We start from the raw sequence: 26,924 nt of genomic DNA on the forward strand, positions 1-26,924 counted from the left end.
CAGCTCACAGTGGAGAATATCAGACACACCCAGTGCCATGTGTTGGTGGATAAAATCTCAGTTTAGACTGGTGTGTATGTTGGACTCCACGTTGTTCTGGAGTGACGCCTGAGCTGCAGGGAGAGACGGAGCCAAGTCTCCAGTTCACATGAACACACACAGGCTCGCTCCAACACACATACATGCACGGGTACACACAAAAAACTGACGCCAAATTCAATTATTTCTCTCCTGAGTTGCTTTTTTAATTTGTGAAAGAGGTGAAAGGTTCCATGCCGTTTAAGTTAAGGAAATAATTAAAGCAAAAAGCATCTCATGAGAGACTACTGTCTAAAGGCAAAATGTGATCCAATACACACTTCCTTATCACAGTAAAGTCAGGGCCAGAGAAAACTGGGCAATTTATTTTTAATTATCAGCAATGCTCTCGACAAAATATGGGTGAATTGTGATACCAGTCTTGATTGAAAACTGAATCAGTGGACCCTTCAGTTTCTCTGGAGGACGGAGGTCGACCCACACGCACAGCCGCACACTTACACACATGTATCCACACACTAACCTGCAGGGAGGGAGAATCAATCAGGTGGACAGAAGATTGAGAGAAGGTCAGGGACTCAGACAGACAGACAGACAGACAGACAGACAGACAGACAGACAGACAGACAGACAGAAAGGGTTCACTTCCACAGTCAGCCTTTCCTTTTGGCATCACCTTTCACTCCTAACACCTGAACCTTGACCTGAAGCCGTTGTTTATTGGACTGGAGGCGGTCCATCACACCTCAGGAATTGCCAAGGTCAGAGATAGCTCATATTTTACATTGGTGGAATGTTACTAAGTACATTTACTCAAGTACTATACTTAATCCTTAGAAGTCTAAGCATTCACATTTCTTAACAGAAACAGTTTGGGGCTATTTTGTCGGTTTTGGACTCCTTTTCATTCTGCCTGTATAAACCACTTAAAAATCTTTACCATGACGTGTTGGTATCATTGTTTTCAACACAACCTCCACTATATGATCTGATTATTTTTTTTCATTTTGACTTACTGGATCAACATTTTGAACACAAAAAAACACACAAAAACACAAAAAAAATACAAAAACACACATAAAACACATAAGACATGAAAAACAAACCAAAAACACACACAAAATTACAAAAAAAACATACAAACACACTCAAAACACACCAAAAACACAATAAAAATATACAAAACACAAAAATTACAAAAAACACACATAAAACACATAAGACATGAAAAACAAACCAAAAACACACACAAAATTACAAAAAAACACACTCAAAACACACCAAAAACACAATAAAAAAATACACAAAACACAAAAAACACACATAAAAACACAAAGAAATTACAAAAAAAAAAAAACAGTAAACACAAAAGATTGCATTACAAATGCTAAATGCACAAAGCTAAATCAGACAAATCTGTGCAGGAAAAGTTAAATCATGTTAATCAAGGTGTTGTTGTTTTTTACACCTTTGCTAAAAAAGGGTTAATGCTGATACTTTTGTACTTTTACTTCAGTAAGTTTTGAATGCAGGACTTTTACTTGTGGTGGAGTCATTTCACAGTGTGGTATTAGTATTTTTACTGAAGTAAGAGATCTGAATACTTCTTCCACCACTGATATTTTATAAGAAGAGTGGACAGGAGGTAAAAGCCTTGGAAGAATTTGTGAGTCACTTTTGAATATGTAATAGCTTTCTTTTCCTTTCTTTTTATTATTGTTGAAAACACAGAACCCTGTTTGTGTTTTATATCTGTGATATTGGGTCTGAAGCATTTACTTTTTTTTATCTGGTGCACCCCCGAAAACATAACTCGTAATAGTGAACTTTATTTGGTGCCTTTGAAAAGCCACCACTTCTGTCCAAAAAAGAAAACAAACACAGAAAATATCACACCCCTAAAATATAATAAAACCAATAAAACAGATGGCACTGCAACATTAACCAAAGAGTGAAGAAGGTAAAATTTATGTTGCATTAAAAATGATAAAATGAATCACATAAAAATATGTTTTGAGAAATATTTCAAAAGTGATTGTGCTGCCCTGCAGGTGCACACAGTGTTTTCTGAAGCAAAGCGTCCATTATGACAACAGCGAGCAGGACAAAAGGCACTAAACTACCTGCAAAGTGCCTTATAGTATCTGGCTGCTGTTCCACTCTGAAGACAGCTAGGACCTCTTTTATTGTACTACTGTTGTGTGTAAAAGTATTCCTAAATTGCATTTTTTTTAAATCTATGTTTTCTGTGTTCCTGAAGGACTGACTGGTGGAGGAAGCCATCTGAAAAAAAGCTAATGTACAATAAACCAGGCCAAGGCTGCAGTCACAGTGATTCCATAAATCATAAGTGTTGCCATAAGAATGACAAGAAACACTGTTTTTTTGTTTTTTTTCATCAAGAGATTCTCGGGCAGAGATTGACAGTATTTCAATTCAACATTTGTTTGTTTTTCTATATATTTGATGACTTCTTACTATTTTGTGATTTGTATTTTGCTGGACAGAAAACATAGCATGCCCTTTGTACGGAGATTCTGAGAGCTCACAGCACTTCAACTTGAGAAAACACATGCAAATACACAAAACACAAGCAAGTTGAGAAAACATCTTCATCAATTTGACAACACGAGTGCAGCATTTAGAAAACGCGCTGCAAAGACCACGACACAACACAATAAGAAAACGCGCTGCAAATAGACCACAAGTGTTTCCAGAGGACACTTAAAAGTGATGCACACGTCTGGACGTTATTTCAAGATAATTATAATTTCATGTTAACGTTATAACATAATTATTATAATCACATTATTTCATGATAATGATATTTTCATGTTATAACGTGATATATAGCGTTAGCCTGCTAGCATTAGCCAGCTAGCCTGTATCAATCACATTGCAGTTAAACAAATCAAATAAATGAATGATACATGTTTTAGTTGGTCTCTCTCAACGGCATCGAGTTAGTCTTGGTCTTGCTAGCACGCTAACGTTAGCACGCTATCGATCGCCAGCTAACGTTAGCATGCTATTGATCGCCGTTAATGTTAGCACATATGATCGTTATAACGTTATAACATGAAATTATAATTATCTTGAAATAACGTGATAATATCAAGCGTGTCCAGACGTGTGCATCACTTTTAAGGGTCCTCTGGAAACACTTCTGTTGTGTTGTGGTCTTTGCAGCATGTTCTTGCAGCACTCCTGTTGACAGATTGATAAAGATGTTTTCTCAATTTGCTTGTGTTTTGTATATTTGCATGTGTTTTCATAAGTTGCAGCGCTGTGAGTTCTCAGGGCCACCGTACCTTTGGCCTAACTGTTCAGCCACCGAAGTAGAAATTCATAGTATTTCATGTTTCAACAGGCTAACTTTTGTTTTTTGTAAATATTAATAAACATTCTGAAATTGATGCACTTATGTTTTCATTTATATTCTGCACAGCATCCCAAGTTTTTTAGAAATGGGTTGCATTTTTTGTCTTTATAAATTCCAAACAACTTTAATTTGAACCCATTTTTTCATACCAGTATTTAATTTTGGTGAATTTAATAAGCAAGCATTTGTAACATTTGTATTTTTTGATGTATTTATGCCTTTCTCTAGGCTATGATGCATCTTATCGAATTGTAATTACTTTTTAACTGATGTCAACAATGTTAACAGGCGTAATATTACATCGCTTGATCTTTGATATTACTCCAAGCTATTGATCCCTTTTATAATGTATTCCCGTGGGGCTGAGAGCAGTTTATGGAGGAGGAAGAGAAGCCTGTCTGCAGGGGGGCACACTATGATACAGAGCGATATCATTTTGATCTATTTTAATGTGTGTGTGTCTCCAAAAGCAATTTTTATCTCTCGGAGCTATAATATTGCAGTTACAGTTTTCCTGACGGAGCAGATTGCAACTTGGGTTTAAATCCTCAGATGGTGAGGATGAAACTCAGATGAAAGATGGTTATTCTAAGCAGGCCATTGATTCCGGTAAGAGACGAGCCTTCCCTGTAGAGAGTGTTGTTTGCCTAAGTGTTTCTCCAGCCACACGATATTACACCACCCATGAGTCTGAATGCAGAGTTACATACAAGAAGAGACAACTGTCTCTGCCTGAGAAGTAGAATACCAGTGTAACATGATGTTCTTTGGCTGAAAGAAGAGCTACATTCCCAGACTCATAGTTATTCCACTGCATGCACACAAACACACTCAACCACAAAAAAAAGAAACATGACGTTTAACCTCTGTTTTTATCAGTTTAGATAGGAAATATCACCCGTAACATTAAAGTGGAACATGCTGCTAGACAAACTTTGATGCACACATTTACTGTTGCACGCATGCATGCAGGGAGCTGCACACACAGGAGCACAGTCAGGGGTTTATTGGGAACAGAGGTAGTAGTTTGTACTTTGACAGGCACTTTTAGAGTCACTAATGTCAGAGCTAAAACTAAAACACAGCCTCGGGTGAAACACGCACGCCGACTGACTGTAACATACACACTTATAAGCACCCAGAGTTAAACTCTTACAAGCTCACTTTCTTGGAAACACACACCTGTTTGACGCCCATTGCTGTGACTCTGACGGCCTGGACACACCTGCTCTGGATCTGTCTGCTCAGAAAGAACTTAAGTGTAAATCCATCACGTTTGTGCATGCATGCATGTGTACGTGCATGTGTGTACTAAAAGAAATGTGTTTTTCCACTCTAAAAGCATACTGTTTGTACATCACACTTATATGCCTTTCTAAGGGGAATACCTGTAATGTAGCTTTAGTGCTTCATTATATTTATACTGCTGGTTATGGATTTTTTACACATGAGACTTTTAGGAAACTTTATTTATCAAAAATGTTCACTGCAAATGATTTATCTTACCAAGATAAAAAAAAAACTTAGATTTAGAAGTGTTAGATAATTTATCTTGTTTTAAGAGTGTTGTTTTAAGTGTTCAACATACTTATTTCTAGATTCAACATTCTTTCATTCATCATGATTTTACTGAAGATTTTGAAGAGATTTCTTTGAATTTTGCAGTGTGCATTCAGCATTTCAATGCATTTTAAATGCAATCTTTTGTGTTTCTTTTTTTGTGTGTTTTTATGTGTTTTTTCTTGTGTGTTTTTTGTAAATTGTTTGTGTGTTTTTTGCAATTTTTGTGCATTTTTGTGTTTTTATGTGTGTTTTTTGTAATTTTTGTGTGTGTTTTTTTGTGTAATTTTTATGTGTTTTTATTATGTGTTTTTTTTTTTTAATTGTGTGCTTTTATGTGTTTTTATGTGTGTTTTTTGAATTATTTTGTGTGTTTCTGTGTTCAAAATGTTGATCCAGTAAGTCAAAATGAAAAAATAATAATCAGGTCATATAGGTGAGGTTGAACTGAAAACAATGATACCAACATGGCAGGGTGAACACTTCTTAATACTTTTTATTCAGGCAGAATGAAAAGGAGTCCAAAACCAACAGAATATTCCCAGACTCCAAAGGCTTGAGTTAAGCACACTTTAACTACTTTTTTTCTGTAGTTTAAATCTTTATTTTGTTTTGTTTGTTGTGTGTTGTTGTGTGGGGCTGGAAGGAAGGGATGGCTGGATGATGATGATGATGATGATGATGATGATACTGCTATGTTGTTTGCAGATGATGGGGAAAAAAGTTTTGGCAGCATAGGACCATGTGTGTGTGTTGAAAAGAGAAAGAAAGAGTGAAAAGACAGATGAAAGAAGATCGGGGAGCGAAGGAGTTGTTTGAAGTGAATTTGAGTTTGTGAATTTGTAAAACAATTTGCCATGGGGAAATGACCTCTGCTGTGCTCTGGTGAAACAATCTGCGTCTTGTGAGAGAAACAGACAAGTGGAATAGTTGTTAGGCAGTCGGCAGATATTGAACTCCAGCACACTGTTTATACAACAGAGATCTGAGTCATACAAAAGGAGCCATTGGCTTTATTGAATACTGAGAGACAGACAGAAATGCAGGGAGACAAAGGAACAGACCGACATTCCTTCTGAGCGAACCTGGACTTGGACGGTGGAGGCTGAAAATATTGCTTCTGTGAAACCGCCTGCCTGGTTAACCCTCTGGAGTCTCCAAAAGCTCCAAAGCATGACATCTTCATCACATCCAGACGTAAAAACAAAGCAGCGTCGAGCCCTACTGTTAATTAACAAAATGAACACAAAAAAAACACAGAAGACACAAAATGACCAAAAAAGACACAAAATAACTAAAAAAGACACAACTAAAGACACAAAATGACTAAAAAAAGACACAAAATGACCAGAAAAGACACAAAAAAAACACAGAAGACACAAAATGACCAAAAAAGACACAAAATAACTAAAAAAGACACAACAGAAGACACAAAATGACTAAAAAAAGACACAAAATGACCAGAAAAGACACAAAATGACCACACAAAAAAACACAGAAGACACAAAATGACCAAAAACGAAACAAAATAACTAAAAAAGACACAACAAAAGACACAAAATGACCAAAAAAGACACAACAAAAGACACAAAATGACCAAAAAAGACACAAAAAGACGAAAAAAAAGACACAAAATGACTAAAAAAAGACACAAAATGACTAAAAAAAGACACAAAATTACCAAAAAGACACAAAATTACCACAAATAGACACAAAATGACTAAAAAAAGACACAAAATGACACAAAAAAGACACAAAATGACAAAAAAAGACATAAAATGACCAAAAAAGACACAAAATGAGAAGACAGAATGACCAAAAAAAACCACACAGAAGACACAAAATGACAAAAAAAAGACACAAAATAACTAAAAAAGACACAACAACAGACACAAAATGACCAAAAAACACACAAAAAGACATACAAAGACACGAAAAGACATGAAAAGGATTAAAAAATGGACAAAATAGCCAAAGACTCCATAGAGTTAAAGAGTGGGAGGGGTGAAATACAGGAGAGAGGGAGTAAGCAGGCAATAAAGCAGCCAGACAGACAGAAAGAATGGAGAAGAAAGAACAAAACAGTCACAGGGAGCGAGGGAAGGCTGCAAGATGGAGATGAAAGATTGCAGTCGTCCTGGTGTGCTGCTGCAGAGGTAACAGGAGGAGGTGAAGGAGGGGAGGGGGGAGGAGGGAGGAGGGAGGAGGGGGGGAGGAGGACTGAGGGCTCTTGGACATCAAAGGAGAATATGGGTTTGACCTCTGCAGGAGAGGAGGACAGGCTCCGACCCCTGACATCTGTAAAGCTACAGTTACTCCCAAACATCTTAACCCATAAGAAGCCATGGTGACACACTTATAACAAACACTTTAAGTCTTCTAGAATCTAAGATTAAACTCATTTAACAATTCTAACCCATTAATAGGGTGTCCTGTATTCTATTTTACTTGTTCTGACTGTATTTCCTTTCACAATTTTGATATATGTTATGATACATGGTCTCACAGGAATCCGTGAAATAGCCACGGATTTGCTTCACTTAAAATCCGTGGAATAGCCACGGAATCACTCAAATTTCCGTGAAACTGACACGGATTTCGTTACAATGCAAGTTAATGACAGTCATATCCCGTGGCTCTGCAAAAAAGTAAAATCATGTTAATACACTTGGTCGAGGTCGTTTTTTTACCTTTGCTAAAAATGGCTAATGCATTAAATTGGACATGGAAACTTGTGGAAAAGCCAAAACTTTAGAGAAAATCTGACAGCAGGGCTCCATGCTGCTTCGTTTTTAAGTTGTGACGTCATGAAGAAGTCGTGCTCCGGCGCTTTTGTGGACTCCAGAGGGTTAAAGATATTTGGGTCTGGCTTCTTATGGGTTAAATAAAAACACACACTTGCACAGCGAGAGGAACAAACACAGTCATTATCTGCCATTTTCACTTCTGGCTCTCTTTTCTTTCTGTTCTGCATGGCTACCTTTGAATCTTTATCTCTCCTCTGTCTCACCCAAACACATATAGCCACTCAGCCCGTACAGTAAATAAAATAAAAGCTAGTCGACTTTATCTCTTCCACCCTGAAACACACAAAGTCCCAGATAAGCGTGTATGTGTGTGTGTTATGAATATGATTTAAATATTGCAGAGGTTTAGAACAACTCTACTACACAATAAAACACTTGTCTCATCAGCCGGAATCACTGAGCGGAGCTTCACTACTAGAGACAAGTGTCACCTTCCCTCTAATTGAGAATCAGCAGATTCGCCCTGTTTGTTCACATTATTAGTATTCTAGTTCCGAGCGTGTGCACTGGTAGGAAGTCATATCAGCGTAACCATCAAAACTCAAGAGCAGAATACAAAATTGCTCCTAACAGGATCAACAAACTTGTATTCACCAACAGTGGCTGCTGCTGGGAAAACATTTTTCTCATTTCCTGCAGTCACCAAGAAGGAAGATATTAAAGTCTGAGAGGTGAACGGCATACTGACACGCTGTTGGACAATTTCTGGATAATCGAGTTCACCAAATTAAAACCAGTGCTGCCTTTTGGAGCTGCCAAAAATTAAAAAAAATATCTAAAAAAAAAAAAGAAATAATGTCTGTCTCTTATTAGCCGAACAAATTATGTCTTATTCTCTGACCAAACTTGACCTCGGTTGAAAATATAATGAGAAAATTGTTGGGACTGTGTAAACGGTGACCCAGTTAAAGAAGATTAAAATTTAAAACAAATCTTTGGGGGTTTGAGAAAATGGTTGGCTGCACATATTGGAGTTCTACTGGCTGGGCCAGTGGGAGTGAAACTGGAAAAAGTTGATTATAAGGAGAAGAGAATTTTATCAGCTGTTATTATGATTGTGCATACCTAAACAATAGAAAAGGTCAGACTGTCCTCATGAACAGTTCATAGCATAGAAATTGTGTCCGTTTTAGTGCTCCTAGGGGAAAGCCCTCCTGCCTATGTGGATTTTGTCGCTCTTTATAGATATAAACATATTCAGAGATCATCTATAGAGATGCTTTTCTGGGTGACGACAGTTTCTGATTGGATTATTAATGCTTTCAGATCAATTGTTTGAGTTAACCAGTTACCATTCAAGGTCCTTTTTTGGAGAATTGGTGGTTATGTTTAGGGGGAGATAGCAGGTCAACAATAAATGCCAAATAGAAGTGGTGACATCATCTGAAAGCTGTGAACCTGAAGATTAATCTGATGCATGTCAAGTTGTTCTGGTCAAAATGATCTAATAAATTGACTTATATTAATCAGTGCTTTTACAAGCACAGTTTAATCGAGCTATGCTTTAAAATCGATTTTGGCGTCTAATAGGACTTCTGTCCTTGTCCTAGTTTACATGCAACTGAGAAAATCGAATAACCGACGAGAACGTGTCCTCCTCCTCAACACTGGGTGGCGATATGAGTCGTTTCAGCAGGTTAGAAATAAAACATGTTGAACGCTTAAAATACGAAATTAACACACTAACACTTCGAAATCTAAAGGGTTTTTTTTATCTCGGTAAGAAACAAATAATTGTCAGTGCACTCTGCTCGGGCCAGTTCATCGCTACTTGCATCTTTAATTTATCCTGTTTTAAGTTTTTTATTTCTAATTTTAAGTGTTCAACATGCTTATTTCTAGATTTAATAATCTTAATTTAAGAAATATTGTCAAGTGAAATTATCTGTCCATGCAGCAAGATAATGTCCCTCAGATTTGGTGTTTTTATCTTGTTTTTAGGCACCTCTTTTTTGCAGTGTAGCCTTGTTTTTATTTAAAATATATATATAACAAAGCACTTCGTGGTGTTCTCCTTTTGCTGTATAAATAAAGGTGTTAGCCTAGTGCAGGGACAGACACTGAACCCACTTCTGCTTTGTTTCTAGGGCGTTTTGAAGACAGGTGTGTAATCAGAGAGCTAAAGGTGTGAACACTGTCAGGTACACTCACGGCCTCTCGTAGCAGCAGCTGACGGTTATTTGGTCCCTGAGAAAACTTTGCACCATCGCAAGGTTAAATGGGAAGCCTGTTCAGTTATAATCAGCTTATCTAAGAACACATCCAGAGTGCAGAGAATATTGAGAGAATCTGCGTACACACACACACACACACACACACACATAGGTAGTTATCTATCCCTCCCAGCTGTGAGCCTACTAACCTGAGTTACATCACAGCTCAGAGAGACACCTGGGTTTACTTTACATAACGCTCGTACACACTCAAACAGAGCAACACACACAAACGTGCACGGGCACAAATGCACATACCATACACAACCATGTAGATAGCAGTGCGCAGGTCTGCAGCAGGCTAGATAAAATTAGGAATACATGGGTCTCTGTGGACCGTGGCTGTGCATCTGTCGAGTGAATCAGCACTCAGACAGTACAGTACCTGGCTAGCTGGCTAAGTAATTCTGTTTGTCTCATCTGTCTCTACATGACCAGACTGGATAAGCAGAGCCATTTGTCTAAAAGAGTCCTGTCAGTGAAACCAGCTAGGCCGGAGCAGCTCCACATCCTGGATGGATAATGAGTGAATGCTGCTATTGGTGACATAAACAGCTCTAGTGAGTGACAGTACTGCAAAAGTAAGAAAATGGTTCACAATGTTGGTTAATATCTAATTCCTGGTACTAAAAGCATTCGTTTGTTGAAAAGGACATATGAAAGCAAATATAAAATCAATAGTGTACAGTCATGGAAAATTATATTATTATTATTAGATCACCCTTTTTCTTTAATTTCTTGTTCATTTTAATGCCTGGTACAACTGAAGGTACATTTGTTTGGTCAAATATAATGATAACAACAAAAATAGCTGATAAGAGTTTAATTTAAGAGCTGATATCTAGACATTTAACATGGTTTTCTTGATGATGATTTTAGTTATTATCAACAAAACAATGGAAAATGTCCAGATATCAGCTCTGAAATTAAACTCTTATTAGCTATTTTTGTTGTTATCATTATATTTGCCCAAACACACTGCAAAAACCAACTGACAAAAAACAAGAAATAAATAACTAGAACTAAGCAAATACATGCTGGGAAACTAGCTCGAAACTAGTGAAATTATCTGCCAGTGCAGTAAGTAAATTTTTCTTTGTAAGAATTATTTAAATAAGTAAAATATCTAGGCACTGGAAAAACCAATGATGTCTTGAAATAAATCCAAATATACTTATTTTTAGCTTGGATAGCCCGACTGTAGTAACATTAAAATAAGCCAATAATATGAAACAAGGATCTTTTGAAATAGCGTTCAATGCAACTAAAACTCTCAATTGGAGCCAATATTTTAGGTAAAAACTCACCATATTTGAATAGCTTGAAAAGCATGAAAAAGCTCACAATGGCAATCCTAAAAAGAAGTCTTTAAATAATAAGATAATCAAATAAGCAAATAATAATAATACTAACAATTAAGTAAGCACATAAAGCTATGGTCAGTAGGTAAATTATACTCAAAACAAAATAATTAAGATATTATTTCTTGATATAAGAAGAAAATACTTGGTAAGCTTCATGTTTTTTGCAGTGCAACTGTACCGTTAGTTATACCAGACATTAAAATGAACAAGAAATTGAAGAAAACAATGGTGATCTAATATTTTTTTCCATGACAGTATGTATTTTATTCCCTGAGGGCACCAACACTCCAATCAAGAATACAGAATTTGAACAAAATAATCATCCAAAGTGATGCATGGAGTCATTTAAGTCTAACATCCTTTGAAACATGTTATATGTCTGAAGCAGGGTCTGATGTGGCATTCTCCTCAGACAGGCATTGGCACACATTGACAAGCTTTTCTTTGTACAGTACAACACATCAGAGTGTGAGCACAAGGCTCTAGGTGCTCTGTAGCTGCATCTAATTGTGGAAGAAAGAAACACAAAAACAATCATTTTAAGCCTGTAAACATTGATTTGATGGTTCGAGCTGTAATTTAGTAAGCAGTGAAAAACGCTGAAGAAAATGGTGGTAGCAGCTACGTAGACAACAATTGGCTGTAAAGTGAATATGACACACAATCTACAGGTTTTACTGTGTGTTTTGATTGTGTTTAATGCAGGAAATGATCTGCTAAACAGCTGACAACAATTTACAAAATGCCACCACAGTTCAGTGTAGGATCGTGCTATATGGAGGAACAAATGAGTGCAGAGGTGTGATGCAATAAAAACATATAATCGGCCTGCATGGTGTCCAGTTGTCTGACTCACTGAATGTAAACTGTGGGTAAAAGGCTGCATTAACACCCAATCAGAGGCTGCAATGAAAACAGCGGCCCGTGCATGCATTTGAGTGTTGATAGCGGTTTAAGCTGCGGTGGTGGAGACCACAGGGGCCGCCGGAAAAATGCAGGAATGCAACTAGACGTCACGCTGCAGCAATCGATGACGTAACTGGCAATCAGACCAAACACAACTTAATGGACTGTAGCATTGTGTTTCGCATTAAGTCTCTTAATTTGGCCTGTTTTAGACTTTTTGATAGGCCTCACATCCTGGTTAGCTATTAAAAGCAAATGTGTCATTTTCAATCTGTCGATGCAAACAGACCGTCACCATGGGGACACAGGGCCAAAACACCAAACAAACAGCATTTTCTTCCTCTTTTGCTATCTCCGCTATCCAGCGGTGCAGATTGGATTTTTGAACTGGGGGGGACGAAGCTGTAAGCAAATGCTTTTAACTAAATTAGTTATTTTTCCACTCCATGCATTACCCAAATATGTTTTATTTAAAAAATGTCAAATGAACTGTAGTGTAAACAACAACCAACATATTTACATAAATAAAAAGAAGTTTGCACATTAAAATCCAAGTGCAGCCAAACAAATTTTCTGACTTGAAGCAGGACCCAAAAACATCTCTCCTCTTTTAATTACCCTGAACATACTGCTTGGCAATTTCTTGTCTGTCCAGTCTGTCAAGCCTTTACAACCAGTGTTTCCACAGGATTTTGTGAGACTATGATGGGGGGACCCAAACAAAGTAGGGGTTTTGGGGGCATGCTCCCCCGGAGAACATTTTTGCCATAAAAGCCTAAATCATTGCATATTTTAATGAACTATTATAAAGGAAAATACGGGTTCTTTTGTTTTATTTAAAGCATCTTATTTTGACAGTCTTCTTGTAAATTCTGTGGTGGACTCTGTTAACACATCCATGTGCTCTTATTTTGAAAGCTACATGTGTTTGCTTTTATTTTGAAGGCGGGTCTAACACATTATAACATACCGCCTTATGGTGTGTTCAATTTACGATAAAAGTTGGAACTTGGAGCTTGGAAAAACGTTGAAAATTCAGACATTTGTGTAGACCTTGAACGCACCATTAGCCGCCGGACTTTCTATGTGCTGCAATCTAAATTAATCTAACTAACGGAGATTAATCCTCTGTTTTGCGATGTTTGTCCCCTTATCTAGGGACAGTGGGGGGGACGGATCGTGATCACTAGGAATCTGGTCCCTAGTGCCATCTACGTGCATGCCGCTATCTATTTGGCACCATTTCTGCATTCCTCTGCCCAAGAAAATTGGTTTAAAGACATATAAACAACCCATAGTGGGTTTTTTCCCCTTGTAGCAGAATGTTAATTGGTGCAGACAGATCCTTCTCCAGCGCTGACACAGCACTGTGGAGAAAGGTCTGGCTATGTGAGACTATAAATGAAGCTTATTCATGTATCCCTTCATCACAAAGCTATTTGACAACGACTGAATAGGCTGTACTTTTTAAAACTTAAAGCAACTCATAACAGATCAACTTAGCCAAGCATAGCCCAAACACCACCATCGAGCTGGGAGGATGAGGGTAAAAAAACACACCTTATAAAACTCTTCAGGGGAAAAAAGAGTCACATCCCACGGCTGAGGCAGCAAAATGTGGCAGGATAAAAGAAAATGAGCAACAACAGCAACAGACAAAAACAATGAGGTGTTCTCTGTGTTTTCTTCTAATTTACTACACCAAGTAATTCAGCTCATTTCAATACAGCAAACACGCTGAAAAATTAATAAATGAGACCCAGTGGGAATACAGTGATGCGCTGCATTCTCAAACAAACACAAGCAGCCAGACAAACTCAGAGCGCAGTGGGCTTCGGTGTGTGACACGGGAAGGTCACGTTACAACACCAATTAGGCTTCTTTCTCTGCTATTTCGGGGTGACATTATGGCTTAAAACAGCAGCTTAAGAACTTAAGAGGAATTTAACTAGTTGAGAGCAGACAGAAACAACTAGTTTTCTGCTTGCAAAGGGGAAAAAAGAGATTAGCTGCAGGGTGTGAGATGATGGTATCTTATCTTTTACTGAATCACAGGCAGTTCACACCCTGGTATGGTCCTACTGCTGAGTGTGCGTGTGTGTGTGTGTGTGTGTGTGTGTGTGTGTGTGTGTGTGTGTGTGTGTGTGAATGCCTTTGGTAAGAGAGTTTTTGCAGTGAGGAAAGTCAATGCTGAAAAGCCAAACTTCCTTCCTGTCTGAGCGATATCACAGGCCAACAATAACACACACGCACACTCTGTATTTTCATCTCTCTCTCTCTCTTTCTCTCTCTCTCTCTCTCTCTCTGTCTTCTTGAGGGCAGTGCACGCAGATCAGACAAGGATGGTGCATGTGAATGGTGCACAAACACACACAGTCCTGTCTATCAGCAGGACAGCCTGGGAACAGTAGACACACACTTCTTCTTTCTCCATCCCTCCTTTAAGAAAAGAAACAACAGCGAGGGACAGTACAACATATTTTTCATCTGTTGCAGTCGAACAGGGACATTTTTTAAGTGTCAACCATCTGTGCAGCCCAGTACATGCTAAAAAATGATTGATGTGTTTGATTCCCCTGCCCCCAGTAATTGTTCTCTACTAATTTGACTAACTAATGTTATCAGCAGACATGACACACTGTGCTTTTCTGCAGAAAATTAGACAAAGCAGACGAAGGCTTGGCTGACTAAAATGCACAATTGGCCCAAAATGTGTGGTATGATTATCCTGTAAGAGTGAGCAAGTTGGAACCAAACAGCTCACAAAGATGAAAATTGTTTTTTTCCACCTCTGTGATCCAATAATTATCATGCTCTGCATTTTAGTGTGAAACTTTGCCCTAAACTTAATCCATATCCTTTCCGGCTCTTAACCCTCTGGAGTCCATCTATTTATTGAAAATACATGTTTTATTTACAGTAATAACTGTATTTATATATGATATGTAGACAAGCTGAGGAAGCCAGTTAAAGTTCAATCATAGGAGCTTTCAAAGTGTGCCATTTATGCTTCTAGACTGTTTTGTAGTTTTATTATTTATTATTTTTTCTGCTATTCTTGTGTGTATAAATGGTAAAAAGAAAAAGAAGAAGAAGAAAAAAAAGGTACATTTCCATAGACACCTGTGTCTTTTGTTTGTATTTTGGTTTCCTGGCAGCTTTATACTTTGATAATTAAAATAAAATGAAAAATCTGACTGATAGCCAAGTTTGTGTGGAGAAAAAGGAGCCATGCATGTGATGTAAGGACAGACTGAAAGATGCTAACAGACAGAAATTAATGCATAGGAAGTTGACAAATCTGAACCAAAACTCCTGGACTTCAGAGGTTTAATTTATCAGGAACAATGCTGACCTCAGCTGGACCAAGTGTGTCACTGCCGTTGTTTACACTCCTTTATGAAAAGCAGCGGGCATCAGAGCGGACTGAATTATGTAGCAATTCTCCCACAGAGAGAAGTCTGACGGAGCATACAATCAGAGTCAGACAGACAAAAAGATAAAAGACAGGCAAGACGGACGGGCAGATGTAGCAGGCGTATCAACATGGCAGTGGAGAGGTGATAGAGAGACGTGGTCAACAGATAAAAAGCAAGTGAGACAGACAAGCAATAAACAGACTAAAGCATCCCACGCTTAATTAATTAGAGAGGGAAAACACTGCGGGGCTCTCGGCTGCTTGAAAGACAGTTAGGCGTGTAACATTCCCACAATAACACACCCACACTCTAAAACCCAGACACGTGCAGAAAACGGCATGTACGCACACACGACAAAGGAACCTTGTATCACCTCTTTTCACAGCTTTTTAAATGAGGAGAGGGTGAAGAAAATGGGGATGAAAAGAGCAAGGAGGGAAGTAAATGAGAGGAGAGGAGAAGAGAGGAGAGGAGAGGAGAGGAGAGGAAAGGAAAGGAAAGGAAAGGAAAGGAAAGGAAAGGAAAGGAAAGGAAAGGAAAGGAAGGGAAAGGAAAGAAGAGGAAAGGAAAGGAAAGGAAAGGAAAGGAAAGGAAAGGAAAGGAAACGAGAGGAGAGGAAAGGAAAGGAAAGGAAAGAAGAGGAGAGGAGAGGAAAGGAAACGAAACGAAACGAAACGAAACGAAACGAAATGAGAGGAAAGGCAAGGAAAGGAAAGAAAAGGAAAGGAAAGAAGAGAAGAGGAAAGGAAAGGAAAGGAAAGAAAGGAAAGGAAAGGAAAGAAGACGAAAGGAAAGGAAAGAAGAGGAGAGGAAAGGAAAGGAAAGGAAAGAAGAGAAGAGGAGAGGAGAGGAAAAGAAAGGAAAGGAAAGGAAAGGAAAGGAAAGGAAAGGAAAGGAAACGAAACGAAACGAAACGAAAGGAGACGAGAGGAGAGGAGAGGAAACAAGGAGAGGAGAGAAGGAGAGAGGCTGGGATGGAGTGAAGATCAGATGAGACCAGCTGAGGTATCGATGTAAGGAGAAAAGGAGAGAAATGGAGTGTGAGATGAAACAACGTGAAAGGATGCAGAGAGAGAGGAAGTGTGCGGGAGGAGGATGAGGAGGAGGAGGAGGGTAAATTAGACGTGAGAAGGAGAGCCAAAAAATAAAAGTGGCAAAGTGCAGTGAAGAGGAGTGGAACGAGAGGAGCAGGCAGATGAGAAAAGAGGAGAAGAGAAGAGCAGAGACGCTGTGACCTCACATGCTCGGCTGCAATGACGCCTTGAAGATCATCTCAAGGTTGTTAGATAAGAGGGAACCCATCCAGACAGAGGAGAGGAGAGAAGAGGAGAGAGGAGGCGGGGTGACGAAGGAATTGGGGGGGAAGGATTGTGATAGTGAGAGGACCAACAGGAGAAGAGCTGGCAGTAAGAGAAAGGAGAAAAAAACAGAGGAGAGGAGAATGAGAGGGAGGCGAAAGGAAGCGTGAAGAGATAAGAGGAGGATAGTGTAATGGTGAGAGTGATGAAGGCCACAGAGAAAATGATTCAGTGACTCAAGTTGCTATGAGGCATGCAGCAGTGTGCACGTACAAACATGCATATCGACAGACATGCAGTGTGTATGTGGATGCATGCATGTAAATGTGTGTGTTTGTGTTTGTGTGTGTGTGTGTGGGGTTGTCTTGGCAGGAGTGATTAAGTACAATGAGGCTGCCAGCCAGTAAACAACCAGGCCGGCTGTGTTCCATTCCTTAATGAGTTCCCCTTATCTGTTCCCCTCCTCTCCTCTCCTTCTTCCATGCATCCTTTTTATTCACTCCCCTCCTCTCCATGTCCCATTATCATTCATCAGGCATCCTCCACTTCTACTCCTCTTTCAATATTTCCACGCTCAAATGCTTTTTTTTTTTTAAAGCTTCATCCTTCCTCCTCCTCCTCCTGCCGCTCTCCCTACTCGTTGCCTCGATTCCCCCTAGAAAGGAAAAAGCAGGAGTTGACATTGTCACGGTCTTTCAGACTGTGGAATGCAATGCATGTAGGGATAATTTGCTCAAATCAGACGCCAGAAGTATTTTGTGCGTGTGATGAAGTCAGACTGCATTTGATCAAATTCTGTCCTGGAATCTTAATACTGTGAGAATAATAATTTAGGTTTTTAGCAACACTAAAAAGCGGCATGGCTCTAAGAACGGCAATCAGGGTTGACATTTTTCCCAGGAATTCATAGTCTTAATTGTACGTAAAAGGATTAGGGCCACACATGAAAAAAACATTTGAGTTCTGACTTTATTCTCCGAATTTTGAGTCAAAATTTAGAGGATAAAGTCAGAATTCTGAGAATAAATATTTTTTTCATGTGTGGACCTAATCCTCTTCCGTATAATCGGCTGCTCTCTTTTTTTAAAACAAGTTGTAATGTCTAGATAGCAAACGAACTAGTGCTGATATGGTTTGGTGAAGCTCAACATCTGTTTTAAGACACTATGAAAAGCACTTTGAGCCCTTTTCAGCCTTCCACTAAACTCACACTCTCAGTAAGCCACTTTTTGCCAATCAGCCTGAAATTGTTATTTTAAATTGGTATAGTAATTAAAGACCGTTTTTTCGTATTAGTAATAGGCTAACGTTAATAAAACTGATAATAGATTTTTAATTAAATACACATTTATTTTCCAGAGCTGATGGTGGAAATGAGCCGTCTGTCTATCTGAGTTGCACATGCTCAGTACCAATCTGGCAGCCAGGACGGATCGAGCACTCACACAAAGAGTTGTCTCACTCCCAACTCGTCAGATACCGGCTCCGAAACTGAGGCACCGTCCTTGACACGTTCCTAACACTGACACGCTAACACATCATGGTAAGCATTGTACTTGTTAATGTTGGTGGGCATTTAACTCAAAGGATTACAGATGAGCTAACATGCTTCTTGTTTAAACAATATGTTCATTCTGATACACTGCATTTTTTTTTTCGGAGGGCGTAGCGGGCTCATTTTTAGTAGAATACTGAAGATAGTATAGTATGCAGATATCATATGAAACTAGGACTCTACAGAGCCCAAGCATGTCGGGAAGGTGTTGAAAAAAACGCTGCAAAGTTAGTCTATTTTGGCAATTTTCAAATCGGTCATATGACATCTGACATCATGCTATCTGAATGAAAATAGGCTCTCTGTGTTCCCACAAGTCTCCTCTTTACATACATGCCTATGCTGATAACATGCAGTTTAAGGCAAGAACCACATAGTTTTTCTCATGTAGCACAAATGTTCCATTTCCGCCTACTGTATGTGAATATCTGTGCACACTGAGGTCTCTAAACAGGCTGAATCAGTGTAAAGACACTGATACCCAGTGATACTGGGTATCAGTGTAAAGCTGAGACTCTTGTGGATTCAATGAGTGCAGTTCTCTTCATGTGGGATGATGTTAGTCATCAGTAGTAGCCAGTTCATTGCAGTGAGGGCCTTTCTAGAGTCTGGACCTCAGTGTATAAAACGAGCTGCTGTGACCTCTAGGATAATCACAGCCTCATGAAACTTTATAACCACAAACTAAAGACCTAGAGCAGCTTTCCCAGGTACATTGACAATAAGGTCACCCACTCGCTGAAAATACAGAAATCTCCAAAATGACCAAAGTTTTTGAATCCCAAATCTCAGCATGGATTCTTCTATGTTGTTCCAAAGGTCTTTATATATTGATGTGATATTCTGGAGTTTTTTTCTGACCATTTTTATCCATTCTCGATATCAATAAAATTGCATTATTGAGCACCAAATGTGTGTAGCAAATGGTATCAACCCAATCAAAATAACTCAGTTAAACATGGACTGGACTTTAGAAAGCGTCCACTAATGTTATGACCCTTTATACACCATAATAGGCTCCAACAAATAAATAATTAATTAATTAAGTCATTTTAATTAGATATTTTTGACCAGTACAACTTGACACACAGTGCTGAGCTGCATCTCAGATTAATCTTCAGGTTCACAGCTTTCAGATGATGTCGCCACTTCTATGTGGCATTTATTGTTGACCTGCTATCTCCCCCTTAATATCCACTGCCCACAACGACCAGTTCTCCCAAACATTAAACCAAGTGGGTCAAACATCCCATTCAGAGGTGTTGTGACTCCCTGCTCTGTTTCTCCATCAAGCTAATTTCATCTCCACTCAGTGACATGTAGGCTACAGTACAAGACAGTCAAGTTGTCACAATGATCACTGCCACAACAATAGAGTCCAGACTTGCTGACAGACAGTGTTTACAGCAGGTCACAAGCAAGACAGTGACCTCTCCACTGAGCATTTGGATAAAAACCAGCATTAAACCACTTAAGGGAGAAATTTATATCTCTCACAGGTACTAAATTAAATTACACTCAAACATAAATGCTTGAGATTTAGCATTTATGAAATGCCGCCAAAAGTAACCTTGAAATAGTCTCCAGATGCTTCGCATTTAGTTTTAAATATTAGTCAGGTATCTGTGAAAATGTTCCAATCCCCACCATCTGGACACATCTGGGCACACACATTATATCTCTGCTGCACTTAGATACTTCTCTTCACCATCACTGTTTATATCCACCTGAAATGAAAGTTGCTACCATTCAAGAATGGGTTCAAGCTGTTCAATTGAACTGTGGGAAACTGTGTTTCAAATGGCTTTTGTTTCAGTAAAAGGTAGTGCCCCCATGTAGGCAGTGGTTCTTGAAATGGCAGAGTTAGAGTTACAACACTGACTCCTCAGGTCCCTTTTCGCACATGTTGACATCAAACACACAAAAAAACACCTGGTCATGACTTGAACTCATGCTTTCTAATGTGTTGCCAGCCATAAATCAAATTAACTGCAGTTATATCTAGTTAATGGGATTAGAGCGCGGACACACTGGAGGAGACATCAATCTGGTCTGGAAGTCAGCCATGAATTCAGTTCTTTCACATCTCACAGGGTCTCCTTGGCCAGCTGGCAGGGGCTGCTGGTCCACAATGATTTACAATAATATAATTATTACTGTTTTTGCTGCAGTAAGGACTTCAGTAATTGTAGCCTACAACATATGCACTATAGAGTAAAGCTCAACACAATCCATAAACAATGACTTTTGCATTGCTTTTCAATCTTAAAGGCAGACGGTTAGACATTTTGGGGGATAAGTTACTTTCCTGCTGAACGTGAGATGAGAAGATCGATACCTCTCACAGTCTGTACGCTACATATGAAGCTACAGCTAGGAGCTGATTAGCTTAGCTTAGCATATAAAGACTGGAAGCAAGAGGAAACAGCTAGCTTAGCACCTCTAAAACTTTATTTATCAACGTGTAATGTCAAAATACACAAAAACAAAGTGTAAAAATGACAAATTGAGGTGTTACAGGGAATAAAGGCTGAGAGTATTTCTTGGCTGACTTCCTGGAGTCTTGTTATCACCTTGGAAGTCACTGCTGCCAGCCAAGAAATAGTTCAGAACATAACTACCCATAAAACCCACTTTATTCTCTCTTGCTTTTACATAAGCAAGATATGTGTGATCTTTAAAGGTGGATTTTGTTGCTTTTTAGACAGAGCCAAGCTAGCTACTTTCCCTCTGCTTCCAGTCTTTATGCTAAGCTAAGCTAACAGCGTCCTGGCTATCACATTTAGCATACAGACACTCATCAAGCAAGAATCTGTATAAATGTCCCAATCTGACAAAATATCAAATAATTTCTTTGAGGATCAGCATAAATTCTACCGCTTCTACCACCTAATTACCAATTAAAAGCAAATGGAAAAACAAAGGAGACACATTTTTAAAAAGTTGCCCGACACCTCCTCAAAATTTCTACAACCACTCAAGGTTCTTACAGTTAACGAAAACTAACGAAATTACGAAAACTAGAATTGAAAAAACATTTCCGTTTACTTAAATAAAAATAAAAACGACTGTTTTTAAAAAAACGATAACTAACTGAAACTGTATTTTTTTGTTACAAAACGAACTAAAACTAACTAAAATTATAGTGAAAATGCCGTTTTTGTCAACTTTTTTCATACGTAAACCTTTTTGGTTGATATAAAAACCTATTTAATCTATCTGGTTTTATGACTTAATAAACTTATTGGGGCTGAGATGGATCAGACAAAGGAAATAAAGGAAACATTTATTGTGACCTTATTGAATCTGGCACCCAACAAATACTCCATTACAGAAAAACTAACAATAAAACTAATAAAAACTAAACTAAAACTAAGTATTTTCCAAAAAATAAAACTTATTAAAACTAGCAAGCTCACTCTAAAAACGAATTAAAACTAACTGAATCTGAAAACAAAAAATCACAACGAAATTAAAACTAAAACAAATGAAAAATCCAAAACTATTATAACCTTGCAACCACTCCCCTAAATATTCAGAACTAGGACATACAAGACATTGAAAAAGCTGATAAATTGTAAAATACTGATATTTTTATTTTTCAAAAATGCAGCAGAAATGTTTTATGCTTGACACAATCCAGCCATCCGCTGAGTCAATAAACCCATATGAAAAAAATTATTCAGTCAATCAAACATCAATGTTATCTTTATATCATTTTTGTAAAAGTTCTTTGCTTGTCATCCACAAATTTTTCGGCTTTCATTTTTCATGTATTCTGTTGACAATTAAACTAAAAAATCTCTCATGAAGAAGTTACTTAGGATGAGAGGAGGTTAAATAGGCCTCACTGTGACAAAGCTGCATGTAGTCACACAGATGAGGCTGGAAGAGAGGGGGAGGGGCAGGAGGAGGGAGGACGGGATGGGTTCGGGTGAGGAGAGGAGCAGGAAGAAAGAGGAGAACAGGAGAGAAATAATATTAGAGTGAGGGCCTTTGGTTGAGTTACTGATAAGGATCAAAATCGGGCAGTTTGGGGGTTGTTGTTTAGCTGAAATATAAGGGTTTTTAGAGTTTGACCATCACAATTCCAGTGCCACATGACTTGTCAGTATGAATTGAATGCTGCAAATCTTATTACGATGACACATAGCGTTGATCACCACTTCCCTAAAGCGCTCACTGTGACCTCCAACTTCATTCTGAAACATAATAAATCATTGTTTTCATAACCTAATGGTGGGGTTTCTTAACGGACAATATTATGCTCACTTTCAGGTTTATACTTGAATTTCTTTCACCTCACAGTCATGGAAAAAATTATTAGACCATTGTTTTCTTAAATTTTTTGTTCATTTTAACCCTCTATGGTACGGTGTTGTCGTCAGGCAACATTCCCATTTTTGGCCTGTCAAATTTCTACAATGCATCTTTTTGAGTGATGCAATATTTTAAAAAAGAGGGAAGAGTATAGGGAACCAATAGCAATGCTTTATTTTGTCACATGACCTCCAGGAGGCCATATTGAAACCCTTTTCCAAATGAAACAGTTTTGCCATTTTGTGCCACAAAAAATCACTCAAAATGTAATTTCCTGGCCCTTTTCTATCTGGGAAAAAATATATACCTACTGATAGGTGAGTAAACCTTCATTTTTGATAGTTTCATACACTTAGACTGTTCAAGACATTCATTTCAATGGGTCGTTGGTTCAATGGCACAATGTTTCCTGCAGGCAACATTCAGACAAGAAACCAGTTAAAAAAAGTTCCTTTTATAACGTTTTTTAAATTTAAAATGGTATGTATTGTACCCTGTTGAAGCTACTGAATATTTTACATATGTTTATTAAATAAATTATGTTAAAATTAATTTTAATTTTATTTTTATTTTTCACTTGTGCACCATTATGTTACAATGTTGCCTATGGACAACAAACCCCAAAAACTTCAACAAAAAAAAGAATTATAGAATTTCTTCAGATTATGTTTATTTAGTCTATTTTAAGACAAAAAACACTCCAAACATTTTTTTCCTAACTGGGATCATAATGCGTACCATAAAGGGTTAATGCCTGGTACAACTAAAGGTTCATTTGTTTGGACAAATATAATGATAACAACAAAAATAGATCATAAGAGTTTAATTTAAGAGCTGATATCTAGACATTTTCCATGGTTTTCTTGATAATAACCAACATCATTATCAAGAAAACCATTGGTCTAATTGGTGGTCTAATTAATTTTTTTTCCATGACTGTTTGTCTGAAATGCTCCGTTTTAGCACCTGTATCTTTAAGCCCCCATCCCGGAAAAAAGCCCAGTCTGCTCTGATTGGCTTGCAAAAAAAACTATGGCACACCTTTGGAGAGGTAGCTCAAACCCCCAGCGATTTAGTGACCAAACTGTCGGGTTACAACCTTCCAGTCCATAACTTGATGCTAAAAGGCCCCAAAAGGCTTTTTCCTATAAACCTACATTGGGAAAGAGACATCTATAAATGAGCAGATGCATTTTTTAAAGCACTACAAACCCTTATTTTATCAGAATTTGATCCATTCTGTCTGATAATGTCTTAAAAGTCTACAAGAGCCGTACTATTGGGTATTCTGATCTAGGCAACCCACAGAAAACTGACAAGTTTGACTTATTTCAGTGTTTATGGGTTGGATGATACTCCAGATACCCAAATATATGAACACAAGCACTGGAAAAAAGTGAGCTTTTATAATATGCTCCCTTTAATATTTAATTTCACTTCTTTTAGGCATGTCTTGTGAGAAGTTTGAAGAAAATATGTCTCGGTTAAGAGGATATTAAGGCTTAAAAAGTGTTATGTTTGGAGGTGTGTTTCCCTTCAATGTCAAGTCAAACTATGACGCGAAGCCGCGCGGATCATCCCTCCTCAGCTCCACCCGGGCTCCGCCTAATTAATCAGATGTGGCTCAGAACAATTGACAACTTGGTGGCAGGTAGTAACCCAAACTCTCGGCTTTTAAAAACGTGGGTGACAGATTCAGGGGTTTTTTCTGCAGACTGTGGGTGACACTGTGGAGAGATTTTAAGCTTCAACAATTCTCAGTTTAACAAGGTTTCAGTCAGCATTAGGTAGTTCAAGCAGGGGCTCTTTTTTAGAAATACCGGGGCCCCTGGTAAGGTGTAAAAACTGTCAAACGAATAAGAGAAATTATTCTTGACTTTTTTTTTTGGGACACACTGTCACTTGGGACCCCCTGAATCATCGCCACCTGTCTGTCTGTGGACACATTAATTAAGGTTGAGGGATAAAGGGTAAGGCCTTCGAGAGAAATATAGGAACAAGGGGGGAAGGAAAACGGGAAGGGATTAGGCTAAAAGGGTTAAGAGTCATGGTTTTTGGCTGGTGCTCCATCATCAAACCAATATTGCATTATCTACACAGTACTAGCTCATCATCCGATGGTCAAACAAATAGACAAGATGTTGTGAAAATGTCCTATACTTCAACTACTAAACAAGTATCGAGATGTTTTTACACAGTTAAGAATTATTGAAATGACTGTGCATAGCAAATATAGCCTTTAAATAAAGGTACTGTGTACATACTACAGTGGGTGAGATAAAAAGACAACCAGCCTTGCTTCAGGACACCTATACAATAATATAGTAATATCTGAAATGAAAGCAATAATGTGGTTAAATAAGTCATGTTTTAATGCAAGAGCAGGTAAATGCTATAAATCATAATATATCATCTGTATCTTTCCATTCTATTTACAAGAGTTGAACACATAGCTGGTTAGAGTGATTCTTCAGTAAGTCTGACAAACACTTCAGAGGCCCTTTCATCTTCTGAAGTTAATTTCTGTCTCTTGGCACACTTTCCATTCCTGTGTTTTCCTTATCACTCTATCTCACTTCTTCTTCTTCTCTCTCGCTCTCACAGCTGTTTAAATCCCTCTCAATAAAATCTTAATCTCTTTCCCACCATCTGACGAACTTTTCCTTCAGCTAATGTTGTTTTTTAAATCCCCTCTTCCTCTCTGTCTGTCTTTACATCCATCTCTCGCTGAAATTTTTGTTATTTTTCTCCTCAGCTTATAGTTTGATCCTTGGCAGATAGGGCCTTTGATCTTAAAATGGAAAAAATGCTACATTCACATTTCACAGGTTGTTCAAGTTGACATCAGCAGTCTGTGTGTGTGTGGTACTTCGTCTCTAGCTCAGTTCTGCATCTGCATCTGTTTCAGTCTCAGCACTGCTTCACTGTGCAGCACAGGTACAGTAGGAGATGTAAACTGATCCATAACTGACCCTTTTGCCACAGCGCTCCTCCTCCTCTTCCTCCTCCTCCTCCTCAGGTGTAGAAAAAGCAGAAGATTTAATATCCAAAGCAGGTTTTCGAGACATTTGATGGATGTCTTGGCTCGTCTCGTTCAAGGTTACGAGCGAATGATGCATAGAACTGCATCTCCCGGGATCCAGTTTGTCTTCAGTTCCCCGACATGCAACACACAGCTGTCTGTCTTTTCATCCTGTTACTGAAAATGTCTTTCTGTCACTCCTTCTGTAACAATCCTGCAGGGTAATTAGTAGAGGTATTTAAGTCTTTTGTTTTATGTGTGTGCGTATCTTTGTGTGTGTGTTTGTGTGTTAGCGTGTGTGTGTGTGTGTGTGTGTGTGTGTGTGTTGTAATTATGTCCCTGTGTGTCTTGCTGCGGTTATACACGCGTGGTGGAGTGTGTGTGCGTGGAGATGTGTGTGTGTGGCAAGTGTGTATTACTATACGGGCTATGGTGTGTGTATCCCTGGTGCGGATGCCCCATCCTCATCCCCACCACCGAGCCGGGCGTCATGGGGGTCATGGGCGTGGCCGGGGTCACGGGGTGCGACCCGGGGGTCACGGGGAGCGAGCCCGGGGTCAGAGAGGTCATGAGGGGGACGTCGTCGGGGGAGCGGCGCAGGGTGAGGGTGTAGTCGGGCGGGCAGGTGAGGCGCACCGTGTCCAGCGTGCTGTAGATGTCCTGGGTGTCCAGACCGTCCAGGGCGTCCAGCGTGTCCAGAGTGTGATGGTGGTGGGTGTTGTTTCTCTCGTCTGCTGAAGCTGCATCACACTCCAGCTGCTTCACCTGGAAGGTTGGATGGTGGGGAAAGGAAGGGTTAGATAAGGAGTTCAAGCAGTGAGGACACAAAGACACAAAGGGAGGGAAGTAAATGGTAAATGGAGTGCACTTATATAGCGCTTTTATCCAAAAATGCCCATTCACCCATACATTCATACTGGTGGCAGAGGCTAAACTAAACGGTCCCACCTGCCACCATTGGGAATTCATTCACACACTGATGAACGCAGCATCGGGAGCAATTTGGGGTTCAGTATCTTGCTCAAGGATACTTCGACAT

At 38.8% G+C, this 26,924-nt stretch overlaps 1 protein-coding gene across 1 annotated transcript in view; it reads right to left on the reverse strand.

Moving 5' to 3' along the window:
* Positions 1-24,070: 24,070 nt before the first annotated feature.
* The window catches only part of LOC131979032 (neuroligin-4, X-linked-like), a 36,325-nt gene continuing 33,471 nt past the window's right edge, over positions 24,071-26,924 (reverse strand). The window contains exon 8 of the mRNA XM_059342917.1: positions 24,071-26,650. Within this exon, the coding sequence (XP_059198900.1) occupies positions 26,243-26,650 (408 nt within the window). The 3' untranslated portion in view covers positions 24,071-26,242. The remainder of the gene's footprint in view (positions 26,651-26,924) is intronic.

Source organism: Centropristis striata, chromosome 10 (assembly GCF_030273125.1).
Source record: "Centropristis striata isolate RG_2023a ecotype Rhode Island chromosome 10, C.striata_1.0, whole genome shotgun sequence".
Lineage (NCBI taxonomy): Eukaryota > Metazoa > Chordata > Actinopteri > Perciformes > Serranidae > Centropristis > Centropristis striata.